Consider the following 16,763-nt stretch of genomic DNA (forward strand, 5'->3'; position numbering starts at 1 on the left):
GGCAGCCACACTGTCATTTAGAGTGATTTAATAGGATAACTTTGCTAGAGACATAGCGTTTTCACCAGTAAGAAATTTAAAATCCAATGTTCTCCTTTAGTTTCTTTTGAAGACCAACAATTGAAGTTACTGAAGAGCAAATGTGTATGCATTGGAAGGGAGGGGGGGATCTGCAGTGAATGATGTGCTAAGACTATTTCAGATATTCCTGTGGAGTTTTTATTTCCCCCTTTTTTGCTCCTCCTTGGCTCATGTCCAGTCACTGAGGAAATAAATATGTGAAGAAAGTGCACTGTGGAATGGTAACTGCAGTGTTATCCCCCCCCCCCTTTTATCATGCCCAAGATTCAGTGAAGTTGATATAAATTCACCATGCCTTCTTTAAAAAGCATAACAAAAAGGCATTCTTCCTTTAAGAGTCAGACTGTAAAAGGTGATTTTCTTTTACTCAGTTTAGTTTAAGCCTGTAAAAAGCATTAACTGAAAAATCTGATATATTTGTTAGGGCATTTATTGCATTAGTAACATATATTTTAAATTCTCAGTGAAAGGTTTATAGAGAACATAAACCTTGAAGAGTTTTTGCTCAGGATTAAAGATTCATTCTCTCTTTACTGGAGAAATAATAGCCTATAAAATGATGTTTTTAGTAATTATTTTAGCTCTGTTTATTTTTTAAAGCTGTTCTATTCAGTTTGCTGTGATGGACAAAGGAGAACTTTAAAGCCCTCTCCAGGTTAGAAGATATGTACCCTTTAATGCCTATTTATTTATTTATTTATTGAAAAGAGCAGCTTCTAATTAAGAGAAGCCACAGTTGTAGTGTTCTATTTAAATTATGTTTATAGCTAGCCTGCAACCTTCAAACACACTGCAAATCTTGCACATTTTCAAAAAAAATCCGTAATGGTGTAAGTAATCTTTCCCCCCTCATATGCTATAATGAATAATATTAGAAGAACTGGATTGCTGAAAGAATTAAGATAACTGACTGACTGGTGTGCAAATTGAAAGGAAGTCATTGTTGAAATCTTTCTAGATCCCAAAGTGGTGAGGGGCTGGAGGATGCTATAATTAAAGTATCTTGAAAAACACATTTTTCTCTCAGATATATTTTTTTTAATGTAAAATTTTAAATGGCATTGTTCTCACAGTCCAAATCCTTAAATGTGAACTATGTCCCTTCTTTAAGCTTTGACAAATACCACCATATTTTTGTGCATCACAGTTCCAGTTTACACAATAAAGGCTATTCAGAAAGCATCAGGAGGAAGAGCAGCAAAATTGTGACAAATATTGACAAGAGACAAGAGAGGATATTAGTTCCCCAGCACTTTCATTTAATACATGGTTGCTTGATGTCAGAGGCTTATTTCCATATGATAGACTTTTGATTTATAGGCAGCAAGAATTGTAAATTTTCCTATGGTGTTCATTATTATTTAATCACTTGCATTGTACTCAAAATAGTCCATGGTCAGTGGCCAACATGATGAAACAAGCTCCTTAAGATCATGTACCAGGAAAGGTACAACAACTATCAAGAACATCATTGAATGTTACTTTTTAAAGTGTTGTGGACTTTACACACACACACACACACACACACACACACACACAAAATTATACATTACAAATACTTAAAACATGTGCTGAGAATCTTCCATAAGAACAAAAGAAAAGCTTTGCTGAATCTTACCAAAGTCCGGTGTCCTCTCCACAGTGGCCAGTCAGAAGCCACTCCCAGTTGCTTAGAGCATGGGGCTGATAGCGTCATGATTGCAGTTTGATTCCCATATGGGCCAGCTACATATTCTTGCATTGCAAGGGATTGAACTCAATAATTCTTGGGATCCCTTCCAACTCTACAATTCTATGATTCTATTAAGCCCTAAAGGAAGCCCACAAGGAAGAAATGGGGCAACATCTCATTCTCCATTTTATTCCTGAGCAACTGTTATTCAGAGGCATGCTGCTGCTGATCCTGGAAGTAGTATGTATATAACCTTATCCTCCATGTCTAAACCTCTTTTACAGGCATCTAAGATACTGACCATCACCACATTTTATAGTAGCAAAGTCCTAACTACATGCTATGTGAAGTAGTATGTCCTTCTGTATGTTCTGAATCTCACAATGGTCATTAGTTTATCCCATGTTCTAGTATAATGAGAGAAGGAGAATAGCACATCTCTAGTCACTTTCTCCCATTGATAATTTTATAAATCTCCTTCATATCCCCTTTTCCTTGTGGGGCCACAATACAAAATTGGATAAGTCTTTAAGTTGTAAGTAAATTCTTTAAAAATGTGAAATACTTATTAAATAACTCCATACCAGTAACGTTTACTGTTTACACTAACATAGTTAAAATACTGAGGGCTCAGAGCATCTAATAGATCAACAGAGCATGATAGTTTTATTTACTATATCTTAAACCGCTTCACAACAGTATCTCAAGGGCATTCTATACTGATTTTATAATAAAAATAAACTATGGTACTAATACTGGCCCAATACATTTTGGCACCTGAGGCAAACCACAAAATTGTGCCCCTTCCCAGGAAGAAGGGGTGAGTGAATACATCAGAAACGAGGGGGAATAAAAATTTACAGGAGACCAGCAGCTCCTATTTTCCAAGAGGCCATTATAGAGGTGGCATGAGGAGATTTGACCACCTGTGGTAGCAGCAGTAGTGGGTGATGCATTCCTTGGAGGCTGGCTCTGCTGCCCCTGTGGATCCTCACCTTGCCTCATGGGTATTCCCTGTATGGTACAATAGTTTAAGAGCTGTACCACATGTTTCTGTTTCTGCTTCAGTAAGATACTCAAAATCTTAATGGCAAAGTAGACTCTTCTTCCTAAGTGCTAGAAGCAACAGATTTTCTGAACAGGACATTGGTTGTTGTGGTAAGATGGAGATGGCTACCCTGTGGCCTTTCATCTTCCCTTGTCATTGGCCCTCCTGGCTGGGACTCATTAGTGTCGAACAATAATTGGAGTATCATAGGGTAGTATCACCTCTGGTAAGAGAACCTTTCGTTCCTAGAAACTTCTGCCATTGCTTTCTAGTTTGGACTAGTCATTTTATTTCAGTGGAGCTATGCATAGTGTACTCTTTCTGGTGGCATAATTTTACAGATTTTGGATCTTTACCTTGATGCATTCAAATTCTGCTGAACAGAAAACTGCTGAAGACTAAAATTCTTGGAATTGAGTATATTAGCTGGTTGCCATTCAAGTCTTCCCATTGGTATAGCTACTTTTTTGTCTCAAGCAGGGATAATGCCAAAGTAAGGAAATTTTGAAGTCAGACATAGTGATATTTTGTAATTGAACAACCAGTATTTCAAAGTGTTCTGAATATGTTGCTCTGAGTTTCACCAGCAAAGGAGTGGGTTGTAGTACTTGTTGAATCAGAAAATGCTGGCATGTTGTGGGTAACCTTCAGAAGTGCTCTCCTGATTTGCTGTCAAAAATATATACAGGATTAATCTTTGTTTTTTAATCAGGCCTTGATTTTGAAAGTGAACTTGACCTCTGTCCCTCATTTAATTTAACCAGCAAAGCACCATAAGTTCAGAGGTTCAGTGCACATGCCCAAATCTTTTTTTCCCTTTGAGGGCTTCAGTAATCCTAGTCATGTTCAGCTTGACCAAGAATTGACCCTCTTTGCAAGAGGAAGAAACCCAGTGTGCTCTTTATGAAATTAAATCAAATGCTTGTGATCAAGAGTTTTGTAAGGGGGGGGGGGAGTAATGCAATAATAAGCCAACAGCTTATGTGATTTGCAAATTGTGTTAAGGAACAGCTGCAGTTAACTTCCAATTCAGCCAAACATGCTCTTAAGACATTTTAAATTGTATTGGTCATTTTTCAGATACCTGCAGATTAAGTTGTTCTAAAGATCATTCCAGTAGTGTTAATTACATTATTGAATGGTCACAACTGTAGCAAGTACTTGATTGTACTCATCTGTAAAAGCACTCCATTGCAATTATGCTATCATGGCCAACCACTATTGCTTTCTAATTAGTGCTGAAGCAAGTGAAGCATCAGCATTGAAGCTTATTGTATCACACATACCAGTATATACTGCTGAGAAATGAAACATGCTGCAGTGCCTTAGACACACAATTATATTCTATTAAATTCTACTCTGACACCAAGTAGAGCAAGGTGCATGTTAGATTCAGTAGCTAGTTTCTTTGGTGGTTTGTCAGTTTATGTATAGAGACTAAGATTAAATATTCTTTGTCTTTGATAAAGGACTGCTGCCTGACTTCTAGCAGGTAGATTGTTGGGTACATCTTAAAGATATTTGAGACAAACTATGGATGCATATAATGCAGGCTGATGATTGTTTTATCAGAAGAAAATACAAGCTGTCAAATATGAGTTGAGAAGTCTTAGGTGGGAAAAGGTGTTTAACCCTTTCTGGACATTTACCTAGTTCCTCTCCCCCCCAAAAATTGGTTCTTTCCTTACAGAGTTTCAGATGCATTCTGAAACACTGGTGCTTGCATTTAGAACACTGGTGTGGGCAGCAGATGGAATAGCTTGAAGGTGAGAAGCGTTTGGAGCTAAAATATAGTCACCTTGGAAAGGGTTAAGTATTTTTTAGATTAATAATAATAATAATAATAATATCTTTATTGTCATTGCCCCCTCTCGGGGACAACGAAATTACTTGACTGCTCCATAAAAACACTAATTAAAACAATACAGTATAATACAGCAAGGAAGATTAGATGACTTTCAAAGTCCAGGCTTCCCATTCAGGGCCGAGATCGCTCAGGAGAAGAAGCTGTTCTTAAGACGGCTCGTTCTTGTCTTCATCATCCTGTATCTCCGTCCCGACGGCAGGAGCTTGAAGAGACAGTGACCAGGATGCGATGGATCTTTTACTATGTCCAGTGCCTTCCTATGGCACCTTGTGGCATAAATCTGCTCTAAGGTGGAGAGTGGGCAGCCAACAATGCTCTCTGCTGCCTTAACAACTCTGCACAACCCCATCCTGTCCTGGGTAGTACAGCTTCCGTACCACACACATAAGCCATAAGTGAGCACTCTCTCAATGGCACAGTGATAGAAGGCAAGCAGCAGTTTCTGCGGAAGATGGTTTTTCCTTAGAATTCTCAAAAAGTACAGATTAGATCTTTTTACTGTTTTTAATGTTTGTTGTACTGGATATCATTCTCTGGTGCTGGTTTTATTCTGTGTTAGATTTTAGTTTCCTTCTGTATTTTATATTTTTGTGAACCACCCGGATGACTTTTACCATTGGGTGGTATATAAATATTAGAAAGAAAGAAATAGCAACAAGTATGCCTTATTGCTGCATCTCTGCAGGATGGGTGACATTGGGCTTGACAGAAATACACGTGAAAAGGATATAGGAATATTAATAGATTACAAGTTAAATATGAGTTAGCAGTGTGATGGATTACAGCCCTCATCATCCCTGACTATGGTTGGAGTTGATGGTAGTTGTAGTTCAACAACATCTGGAGGGCATCACATTGATTACACTGACATATATATATCAGAGTCAATTTTTTTGCTGTTGCTCTACAGCAGCCTTTCTCAACCTTGGGAGATATTGTTGGACTGCAACTCCCATCATTCCTGGTCATTTGTCAGGTAGGATGGAAATTGTAGTTCAAGAACATCTGAGGACACAAAGTTGAGAAAGGCAGCTCTAGAGGGTAGGACCCAAACCAACAGGTTCAAAATACAATAAATGCATTTTTGAATAATGCTGTTGTTGTTGCATAAACATTAAGAACCTTCTGACAGTGTGAGCTGTTCATCAGTGGAATTGACGCCTTTGAAATTTGTATACTCTCCTTTATTAGAGACTTCTAAGCACAAGCTGAATGCTGCTTGTTCAGGGTGCTATAGCAGTGGTTTCCCTGCATTGGCAGGGGTTGGACTACTAGAGGAACTTAGAAGTCCCTTCCAGTTCTATGATGCGATGAATCAATTTTTTCCCTGATTCCACTCCCCCGTGGTTGACTTTCCTTTAGTATGCATAAAAGATCTGCTCATTTGAAATACATTGTACACATTTTATCCTTTCTATATCCATTCTGCGACAGAAGCATTACTGGTGGGAATAAATTTGAAGACTAATCTTTTAATAAAAATGTAATTGTTTTATTTCAGCAATGAACACCTAATAGCTCTTGTTGAAAATCAGATAACTTCTGCATATAGCTTTACTAACTTATATTTGGAAATATACTTTGGTGCTTTAAAGCCATGCAGTTGAATTTAAGATGGGTGTTTGGCTTAATCCTACAAGGATACTGTGCTAAGTTACTTAGATTTATTTTTATAATTATTTTATGAGCCCATATATGTGGACATTTGAATATGCTTTTCTCTACCTTTGTCTGCCAACTGTGTCTTTGTGAGCAATCTATGTACTGACATTTACTAGTGCCCTTCACTCTGAAGTGTTTTCTTGTAAATGTCAAGAATAGCTGAATGGAACCATTCCCACCATTTGAATACAAATTCTTGCAAAACTGGAGTCTAGTTGGTAGGTGACACTGTGGCCTGTGTTTGTATTTCAAACTGAAAATTCAGAAAAGAATAGCAGTTGATTTTGAAAAACTGTATATGTCCTCTACAACAATTCAGTTAAACTCAGTGGCACTTAATTTGCGAGTAAATATTTACAGGACCAACCTATAAATAAATTGCATTGAGATCTCATTGAAATAGACATGAAAGCTGATTATTATCCCATTTATTTTGGTGGGAACTAAGTACAATAACGTAGTCAGATTCCAATATACAGATACAGAAACTCATGGCTTGACTGTGGCCTACATAGAAATACCAACAGATTCAAGAGCAGGCTAACAAAATGTCAGGCTGTGTCGTAAAAACAAAAACAAAAGCCTATCTTGGTCTAAAACCAATCTCATAAGAAAACTAAAATTATTTCTAGCCACATCAAGTGCAAATAGACTTACTTGAAAAGGTATTCCACAGTTTTTCAGAATTAATGTTTATTTCACAATTTGAGGGATCGAGAGGTATGAATCTATTTTATCTGTTTCAGAGCACTGCGTTCCATAGGGTGAGCTCCCATCACTTCATTGGTGGCCATAAATCAGTAGGCATCCCTCGCTTCAGGTGAAATCTGGAGCAAACAGAATGAACAGTTGGCAGGGTTTTGATGTGTTATGCTTTGGGAAAACATGATGATAGAAGAATTGGAGGGGGGGGGTCTGTAAAGGTTAGGGCATTTATATGCTTTCCCCTCCATTCACCAGAAAGCACAGATGATGAGATGCCCTTCCTTTTGCAGTCAGGGTCTTCCACAAAGATTTCTGCTTAGAAATGTGAAGTGTTGGGTGGGGAATGTTGAGAGGACACTGAATTTCTACAGTAACTGTAGCAGAGAGGTGAAGGTCCTTGGCTTTGTAGCACCTTGAAAGGCAAGGAGCCACTGTCTCTGCACTCTGCTTACTTCAAAAATGTCTGCTAACAACTAAAAGGACAGTAACTAAAGTGAAACGATAAATTTTAATGTTTATAACTACTGCCAATGGCTGTGAGTAAGCCATGTAAGTTACAGCGGTGGAATTTGGCTAGGTATATTTCTGCTTTCGCAGGGCAAGAAGCCCAGAATAAAATTTAAGATATTAACGGATTCAAAGGAAAGAGGGGGGTTTGCCCTGCCAGACTTTAAATTGTACTATGAAGCGGCAGCTTTCTGCTGGCTAAAAGATTGGCTGCTTCTTGAAAACACAGACATTTTGGATTTGGAAGGTTTTAACAATATTTTTGGGTGGCATGCATATCTGTGGTATGACAAGGTTAAAGCGCACAAAAGTTTTAAAAACCATATTGTCAGAAAAGCATTATTAAATGTCTGGGTTAGATATAAAGATTTGCTGGAAAATAAAACTCCAAGGTGGCTGTCGCCAATGGAAGCTAAGGCAGTTAAAAAGTTAAATATGGAGTCGAAGTGGCCAAGATATTGGGAAATCCTGGAAAAGGAAGGGGACAAATTCAGATTGCAGAGTTTTGAAAAATTAAAAGGGAAGGTGAGAGATTGGTTGCATTATCATCAAATAAACGAAGTGTTTAAATTGGACAGTAAAATTGGCTTCCAGGTGGGAAAATCAAAATTAGAGACTGAACTGTTAGAATCCAGTACTAAGAATTTGTCAAAAATGTATAATTTGCTGCTGAAATGGAATACACAAGATGAAACGGTTAAATCAACTATGATTAAATGGGCTCAGGACATTGGTCATAATATTTTGTTCGCTGACTGGGAAAAGTTGTGGACCACCGGGATGAAATTCACGGCATGTAATGCCTTAAGAGAAAATATAATGAAAATGATTTATAGGTGGTACATAACCCCAGTCAAGCTTGCAAAGATCTACCACTTGCCTGACAATAAATGCTGGAAATGTAAGGAAAAGGAAGGTACATTTTTTCACCTCTGGTGGACGTGCCCGAAGATTAAGGCATTCTGGGAAATGATTTATAATGAACTGAAAAAGGTATTTAAATATACCTTTCCTAAGAAACCAGAGGCCTTTCTCTTGGGCATTGTCGGCCAAGGGGTGTTAAAGACAGATATAACTTTTTTTATGTATGCTACAACAGCAGCTAGAATACTCATTGCGAAGTACTGGAAGACACAGGATCTACCCACACTGGAAGAATGGCAGATAAAGGTGATGGACTACATGGGCTTGGCAGAAATGACGAGCAGAATCCGAAACCAGGGAAGAGAAGCGGCGGAAGAAGAATGGAAAAAGTTTAAGGACTATTTAAAGAAATATTACAAAATTAATGACAGTTAGAATGATGTTGGACTAAAGTAAATGGTTACTATTAGTAATGGTCAAGACAAGGAGAATAAGGATGATTAGCTTAAATTTTTAGTAAAATAAGGGAAGATTTGCTGAACAATTGATTAGAATTTGGAATACAGAAATGGGAGGCATGAGGAAGTCGAAGAAGAAAGGTTTAAGAAATTAGGACATGAAATGGTACTTGTTTCTTGTTTTGTTTTTGTTTTCTGTTTGTTTATGTATGTTTTGTTTGTATGAATATAAAAATTGTTTAATAAAATTATAAAAAAAGGTATATTTCTGCTTTCTTTGATATGGCATAACCTTATATATGGCATAACCAGTGAGAGTAGTTTCTCTTTTTTTATTTGTTGTCTCACTATTTTTTCTCTGGTTATGTTTAAGGCTAAGCTACGTGAATCATGCAGAGGATCTGGCCTCCAAATTACTCCAGTGTTTCCCAAAGAACAGATTGTCAGCACAGGCAGCTCTCAGCCATGAGTATTTCAGTGACCTGCCCCCACGGCTATGGGAACTAACTGACAGTGAGTATAACAAAACATCCACATAGAATAAAGGCAAGGAAATGTGTGTGTGTGTGTGATTCTGCAGTTCAAATTCCATACTTTGCTTGACACAGGAAAAATGGACTCTCCCTTGCTATCTCTACTGTGCAGTATGTAGCTATCTATCTTTGTATTTGATTATATGTGCAGTAAAGAGAATTATTTGAAATGCCATAAAGGAAGGAAGGGAGAGGGAAATATAATTTACATATTTAGTGCTTTTTACTTCATAATATGCACCACTTTTTAACATGCTGCAGTGCACGGGACAATACTCCAGTGATATTCTCAAACATTATATATGCCAAAATAATAACAATTTTAAAAAGATTTTTGTATTTAAAAGATTGAAGAACACAAAGCACACAATTGATTAATGTGCAGGATTTAAACATATGAAAGATAAACTTGAGTTCATTTTCTTATAGCTTGAGGATGCTTTCAACATTCAAACACTGTCCTTTGTTTTTTCATTTTAAACAAAATGTATTAACGTTATTATAAGTAATATGATCCCAACAAGATGCTGCCAATTTTCTTTTTAACTAGCAAGGATTTTTTATTGACTTTAGTGTTCTTAAAAAGTCATTGCAGCACGTTCAGGCAAAGCCATATTTACATTGGATGAGGTGGCAGGGATAATTTTACCAATATAAAATTGGTGTAAATCAATTTCACTTTCAGGTGAAACTCATTTCTGCCAGCACAATGAACAAAAATGCTCTTGAGGACACACCTTTTTAACTGGTCACGTTTGCTTAGTGAGTTACGTTTCTCTTTCAAGCCCATTGCACTATACTATCTGGATTTCTCAGGCCCATTTGGAGAAATAACGAGGCTTGTTCAGACCTGTTGCGGTTAGATATGTGAGGGCCTGAGTGGGGGAATGGGGCACATTTCCCCCCAGAAGCCTCTTTGTTCTCCCCCCCCCCCAAAAAAAGGAAAAAATGTTGGACTATGAAATGTGAAAGGGTAGATAAGCTTGTTTCAGTCTGGGTAAAACTTCGGTTTTTAGAAGTACATGATAAATATGAAAAAGTAGAAACTGATAGTCATAGCTCAGGAAATCAGACTGATTAAATTTTATGTAGTACTCACTGAGTCTTGGTCCCTTCCCCCAATTTTCCAACTCTGTTAACGGAAATGAGTGCTTAACATTGTGGAGGACTGAAAGAAACATGGGTGGTATTCAGTCCTAATCCTACTCATAGTAGACCTACTGAAGCTAGTAGACTTTACCAGCTTAGGTTCACTAATTTCAATGAGTAGGACTTAGTTGAATAGAATACATACTAACTTTCTCCTTTTTTTACTGTAATGCTGATGGTTTTTCCTGCTTTTATTGCTTTTGCCTGCTCATAAACTGACAGAATGCTAGCTTCCTTTAATAATAATAATAATAATAATAATAATAATAATAATAATAATAATTTATTATTTATACCCCGCCCACCTGGCTGAGCTTCCCCAGCCACTCTGGGCAGCTCCCAATCGAGTGTTAAAAACAATACAGCATTAAATATTAAAAACTTCCCTAAACAGGGCTGCCTTCAGATGTCTTTTAAAAATAGGATAGCTGCTTATTTCCTTCACATCTGAAGGGAGGGTGTTCCACAGGGTGGGTGCCACTACCAAGAAGGCCCTCTGTCTGGTTCCTGTAACCTCACTTCTCGCAATGAGGGAACTGCCAGTAGGCCCTCGGCGCTGGATCTCATTGTCCAGGCTGAATGATGGGGGTAGAGACGCTCCTTCAGGTATACTGGACCGAGGCCGTTTAAGGTTTTAAAGGTCAGCACCAACACTTTGAATTCTAAAGCAACAAAGTGACATTTGATCTGCTAAAAAAAATAAGAATTGCATATTTTGGGGTGGGGCTGGGGAACAGGAAACAAAACAGGTTCCCTCCACCATGACTTCAGTTTTTTCAGAAATTCTACATCTCTAGTTGCAAAGCTTTTTAGGCATTTACAGATCTAATGTGTGCGCTAAACAGCAAATAACTTGGTTTACAGAAAGTTCTGTGATCATGGAGGCATGACAATTGCTGTGAAAAAACTAACTACCCAGTTCTTGTATTAACATTTATATGCATTAGTGTGTACTTGAGAACAGCCAGCGCAACTTGTTGACATGATATGTGTATGAAATCAGCCCTTGGGCACTGTGGAATGTGATGCTTATGGGACCCAATTGCTCCAATAGGGAAGGGCCATGGCTTAGTGGTAGATCATGTGCCTTACATACAAATGTGGGAATGTTAAGGATAGTAGGAAAGGATATATTGAATAAGTATTATCCTTCCTTCACTCATGCTAGTAAGTGATGTAGCAGAGCAAATTCCCCTCAATATAGCTGGAAGCTAGTTTGCAGATTCGTTTGAATCTCTTAGGTAAGTTTATTTCCTGGTGTCCCCTTTGATCCCTCTTTAAAAAAAAAAAGACACAAGAGTCTTTCTGAGTAAAGTAACAAAAAGTTTACCCACATTTCAGATCACGATTTTGATCCCTGAAAGGCAGACTTTATTTGGTAGTTACACAAAGAAACTGTGAGTTTATCTCATATGGAGATGGAACTCATGGGCTGTTGGCTAAGAGCCAGCAGACAGCAAAATTACATTAAGACAAAAAAAAAATGGCTGCAAGAGAGCAGCATGGCAGCAAAAGAACAGCAAGACAATAGAAAGACAAAAAGTTCACCTGAGAAAATGGCTGCATGACTCGGCTCTTTTATGGAGTGAGCCAGAGGCACACACATCTCCCAGGTCACATGCAGGGGGAGGAAGCTCCAGACCAGTGGAACAGGAAGTTACACTGAATGGATGTCCCCCTGCCTGTGCCCACTCTAGGGAAATAAGGAATGTTGCATTTGACTGCACCAGTGGATTACATCCCACAACAAAAGCTCCCAGGTTCAGTTCTGGCATCTCCAGGCGCATCTAAGAAACACTCCTGTCTGAAAGCCCAGAGAGCCACTGTCAGTCAAGTGAACTAGTTAAGCCAGTACTCTTGACTCAGTAAGCATGACAGCTTCCTATGTTCCCCTAACCCTGCAGCTAATCAGCTGTCATTTAATTACTTAAACACTGTCTTTAAACTGTGTGTTCCTATGCCTCAGCCTATCTCACAGGTTTTCTATGATGGCAGTGATACACACACACACACACACACACACACACACACACACACTTCATTTATGTTGCCCCTGGATACCAAAAGAGATTTTCTGGAAAATAAAGTCAGAGAAGGATCTCAGAAGTGGATGGGCTTTAGGGACTCTCAATCCCTGGCATCTCCAGGTTGGCATAGGCCTCTGTCTTAAATTCTGGAGATATGCTAGATGAACTAATAGTATGTATAAGGCAGCTTCCAATGTTCCTATGTTCCCAAAGTGTCCTCTTAGAGATGCAGCTAAGAACTATAAAGGATCTCATTAAGATTTAGTTTTTCTAATTCACATAAACATACTATTCTTCCCCTCCCTCCTCCAAAAACCATGCACATCTACTCTAGTAGAAGCTCATATTTTCAGGAACTGAAAAATTTTCATCCAGTAATTAGACATTGCATTTTGCCTTATTTCAGACAAATGCTACATTCTTCAACCCGCCCCAGTTTGAGGGACTAAGTACACCCTCTTCTTGACTCATAGGGTCTTTTGCCTATTGCATGATTTAATCAGAATTTTCCAAAGTACCCAGGTGCAATTTAATGATGCTAGTTGAAAAGTCTGCTATCTTGTTGGAAGTCTAATATGAAGTGATTTGTTAGTTCATGAGTACTTAAGACAACAAAAATACCAATGGTTTTTTTTTATTAGTCAGTTTAAAAGACGATAACTTAATATTGCTCTACGTTGGTGACATCTCAATCCTTTCTGACTGTACATTTTAGTCTAGCCAGGATTTTGATAGTCTATGAATTCTGAATTCTGTAGTAATACTTTTCAGTTAATATGGACTTATTACCCACTTGCCACTTAGTTTATCAGCTGGTGGTTAAATCCGGTTCTATCTGTGAAGTAAATGCCTACACATTATCACTGTGCAGCAGGCTGCCAACAGAGACAGTCTTGTCCTAGTCATTAACAAGCACAATGTATGCAGAACACCAGAGGGGAATTAAAACCACAAAAAATACCTCAGGGTGGTATTTTTAATATGAGAATTTAATTTGTAATTTCACAGATTAAGAATTTTGGCAGCATTAATCCTTTTATCAGCTCACAGCAGGTTATTTGCAGAAGCATAACCATAAGGCGATATTCATTGGCAGAAACACGTCTTTGCATAACGTTAAACATCAGGAGCAGTGAAACCTTTTGAAGGAGGAGAATAAAGATGAAAAATCATTATATTTTAAGGCAAGGTTTTGCTAAATGCCTCCAGTAAAATTTTTGAGTTACAGAAACACTATTTCTGTGTCTAGCAGATAATCATTATGGAGCATAAATAAAGATGCAAGAAGGGACAATCCCTGTATCAAATACTATAATTGTTTTCATTTGGTATGCATGGATAGAAATTGCAATCATATTTTTAAAAAACAATGAAGTTGTATATTTTGGCAAAAAAAAGGGTTACACTGTGAATTGATGGGATTTTGGTGGCTAGAACCTAGGTGATTTTGGTAACTAGTTGTGATGCTTTCTCTATGTATGCAGCTGAAAATATTTCCCACTTAAATGTTGCATTAATTTTAATTGTGGGTACAGTATATCCAGTATAATACTAGTAGGGAACCACACACATTTTTCAATGTTAATGGTAAAGATGATGACCTTTCATCATGGAATTCATCTACACATACACTCGGTTCCTTCTAACCCAGAGACCTTGTGAAGAACTCTGCAAGTGGGCAATCCTTTTTTATAGTTGGAGATATCCAATATGTAAATCCTGTAATGAATTTGCAAACACATTTTAGAACTGATTATTTAATGTGAACTTGAGCTAAGGCCATAGTCACTGGAGCCAGTGTAAACATTATGGCATTTACAACCACATTGCTAAAAAGAATCCCATCCTTGTGGTGACACTCCATAAATCAGCAGTAATGTTTACTGTGGCTACTCTTATTAATTTAATCCATGGCCTGAGGGCTGGATTTTAATGTCCAAGTACCATGTTCCAAAGGTGGAAGTGGGTGGGGCCAGAGACTGAAGTGGGCAGAGCCAAAGAGAAAACCAAACAATAAATAAAACGGGTCAATGCATGCCCATGCAAGCAGACAGAGAGCCCCACCCCAGTACTGAGTTGAGTGGAAATGCTGACTTTTGCTCCTAAGATCAGGCAGCATTTATCTTCTCTGCAATCTTAAGGCTGTGGCACCTCAGCAGGAAGATTGTATATGTGCACCCCTGCCTGTTGCCTTTTGCTATCAAAGGTGGTTCTACCACCTTATTAAGAACCCTGCCATTTGGGGCTTAGATTTTTTTATTTTTAGAAAGAGATTAAAAATGAAGAAACAAATAACACAGCTAGGTCCTACTCCAAGAGAATCTAAGTCAGGCAAGCACTGTTAATATGTCCTGAATGGCAGTAGCCAATAAAACAGAAATAGTATATTCTCTCTTATTATTGGCAGTGTAATCAGGAGCTGGTTGCATAATGTGTCCTGAATTCTCCTCTTCTGCCTTTTCCTTATGCCACACAGGTCTTTAAGTAGCTCCTGAAAAGCAGGGGGAGGGGCTGTCCCAACAGTTCTTTCAAGCCATTAGTAAGTGTCTTTAGGGGCTGATTGCAAGAACTCCCTGGCCTGGGATGAAAGAATAGCACGGGAACTTGTCTTGATTTCATAAGAATGTTGGATCACAATTTTCCATTTAAAAATAAGTTGCTGGCTTTTTCTTGCTTGCTTTTAAGTTTGTGGGGGGAGTGAATATTTTAGTGCCTTGAAACTTTAAAAACTTTAAAAGTTAAATGTCTGAATTCTATCTTTTCCCTGCAGTGTCTTCTATTTTTTCCGTACCTAATGTAAGATTACAAGCAGAGGGTGGAGAAAGCATGAAAGTCTTTGGAAAAAACAATATTTATGGCAAAGGTCTATCAAACATGAAGCACTGAGGAACATGTTGATTTCCCACAAATAATTCAGGTAAGAGTCAAAAAGTGGTTGTTGTTTTTAAGTAAAGTTTTCTCTCCCCCCCCCCCACCTTGTACAGTATGAAACCCCCTTTTTTAATGGAATCATTTATTCATCTAACTGTGGATTTTGTATGGCAGATCTGTTTTGTGGAAAAAATATGATACAACACCCTGTGGCATTTTGAGGTCCTATAGCTAGCTCTAAGCATGATTAGATTTATTCTCCCTCCCCATCCATGTCAGTGCACCTCACACATGGGCAAAGAGAGTTCCATGCTTTCCCGTTACAGTGATCCTTATGACAAAATAGATCAACAGCGATTGCGCAGTGTTTTTACATAGTAAAACAGCGGTAGCAGGAGAGGCAGCACCCATAGGTTCTTATGATGGTAGGCTGCTGATAGCATAATGAGATATAATGTTGTGTGGGGAAAGGATATAAAGGCAATGTGAGGTTTATAGGAGCAGAGGACATAGTATGAAATGTTAAGGTTGGTTAAGAACTTGGTGTAACTGAATGGGCTAGGTCTCCAATAAAAATTAGTTTGAGGGGTCCTAAAGTAGGCCCATAAGAAAACTTGCAAACAGGAAACTATCTAGAGGCTTTATGAAAATATGATCATTAAATACAGAAATATTTGCTTGTTATGAGTTAAAATACGAGAGATAGCACGTGGGTTTGCTTGGCAAGACTTGAGTGAGAAGTGTTGGGATAATTGCTTGCAATTGTGGAGGCTGAACATTGCAATCTTTCACCTTGACAAAAGAAGTTGATGTTGGGACACCAGCTTGTTTTGGTGCTATTGCATTCTATCAAAGGTAGTTGTTCCTCATTACATAGAATCTAAATATCTGCTATCAGGATACACTTCGATTTCAGAGATATTGCATCCAGCACAAAAAAACCCAGAGTATGTATTCTCCAGCCAGCTGATCCATTGCAGTTTCAAAGTGCTATGTGGAATGTGCCTGAATGTCAATTATTGCAATAAGATGCCTGGAATAAGGATTTGGGGTACTCAGTTCTCAGATACTCATTTTCCATCTTCAGTTGTTGAAGAATTAAGGATGCCCTAAAATGTACCCATGTTTCTCTAACCCAGCTCTTTAAACTCCTTGTGTTATGTGAATTCAATCCTTTTTTTGTTTGTTGTTAGATGAGTACTGTTGGTATTCCTTCTCAAAGGTCCCCAAAGTTGTCATGTTGCCACTTCCTTATAACAATTGTCATTGTTCATAAGGGGAACGAGTTGTTGGTTTGTTCTTGTTTTTGTTGTGCATTT

General features: G+C 38.1%; 1 protein-coding gene across 7 annotated transcripts in view; it reads left to right on the top strand.

Annotated features, from left to right (window-relative positions):
* CDK14 (cyclin dependent kinase 14) overlaps positions 1-16,763 on the top strand; it is a 226,584-nt gene that overhangs the window by 164,737 nt on the left and 45,084 nt on the right. For all 7 annotated transcript variants that reach the window (XM_053410263.1, XM_053410262.1, XM_053410267.1 and 4 more), the window contains 2 exons: positions 9,238-9,377; positions 15,344-15,490. In XM_053410263.1, coding sequence (XP_053266238.1) covers positions 9,238-9,377; positions 15,344-15,459 — 256 coding nt within the window. In that variant the 3' untranslated portion in view covers positions 15,460-15,490. The remainder of the gene's footprint in view (positions 1-9,237; positions 9,378-15,343; positions 15,491-16,763) is intronic.

The sequence above is a fragment of the Podarcis raffonei genome, chromosome 12, assembly GCF_027172205.1.
Source record: "Podarcis raffonei isolate rPodRaf1 chromosome 12, rPodRaf1.pri, whole genome shotgun sequence".
In the NCBI taxonomy this organism is placed as follows: domain Eukaryota; kingdom Metazoa; phylum Chordata; class Lepidosauria; order Squamata; family Lacertidae; genus Podarcis; species Podarcis raffonei.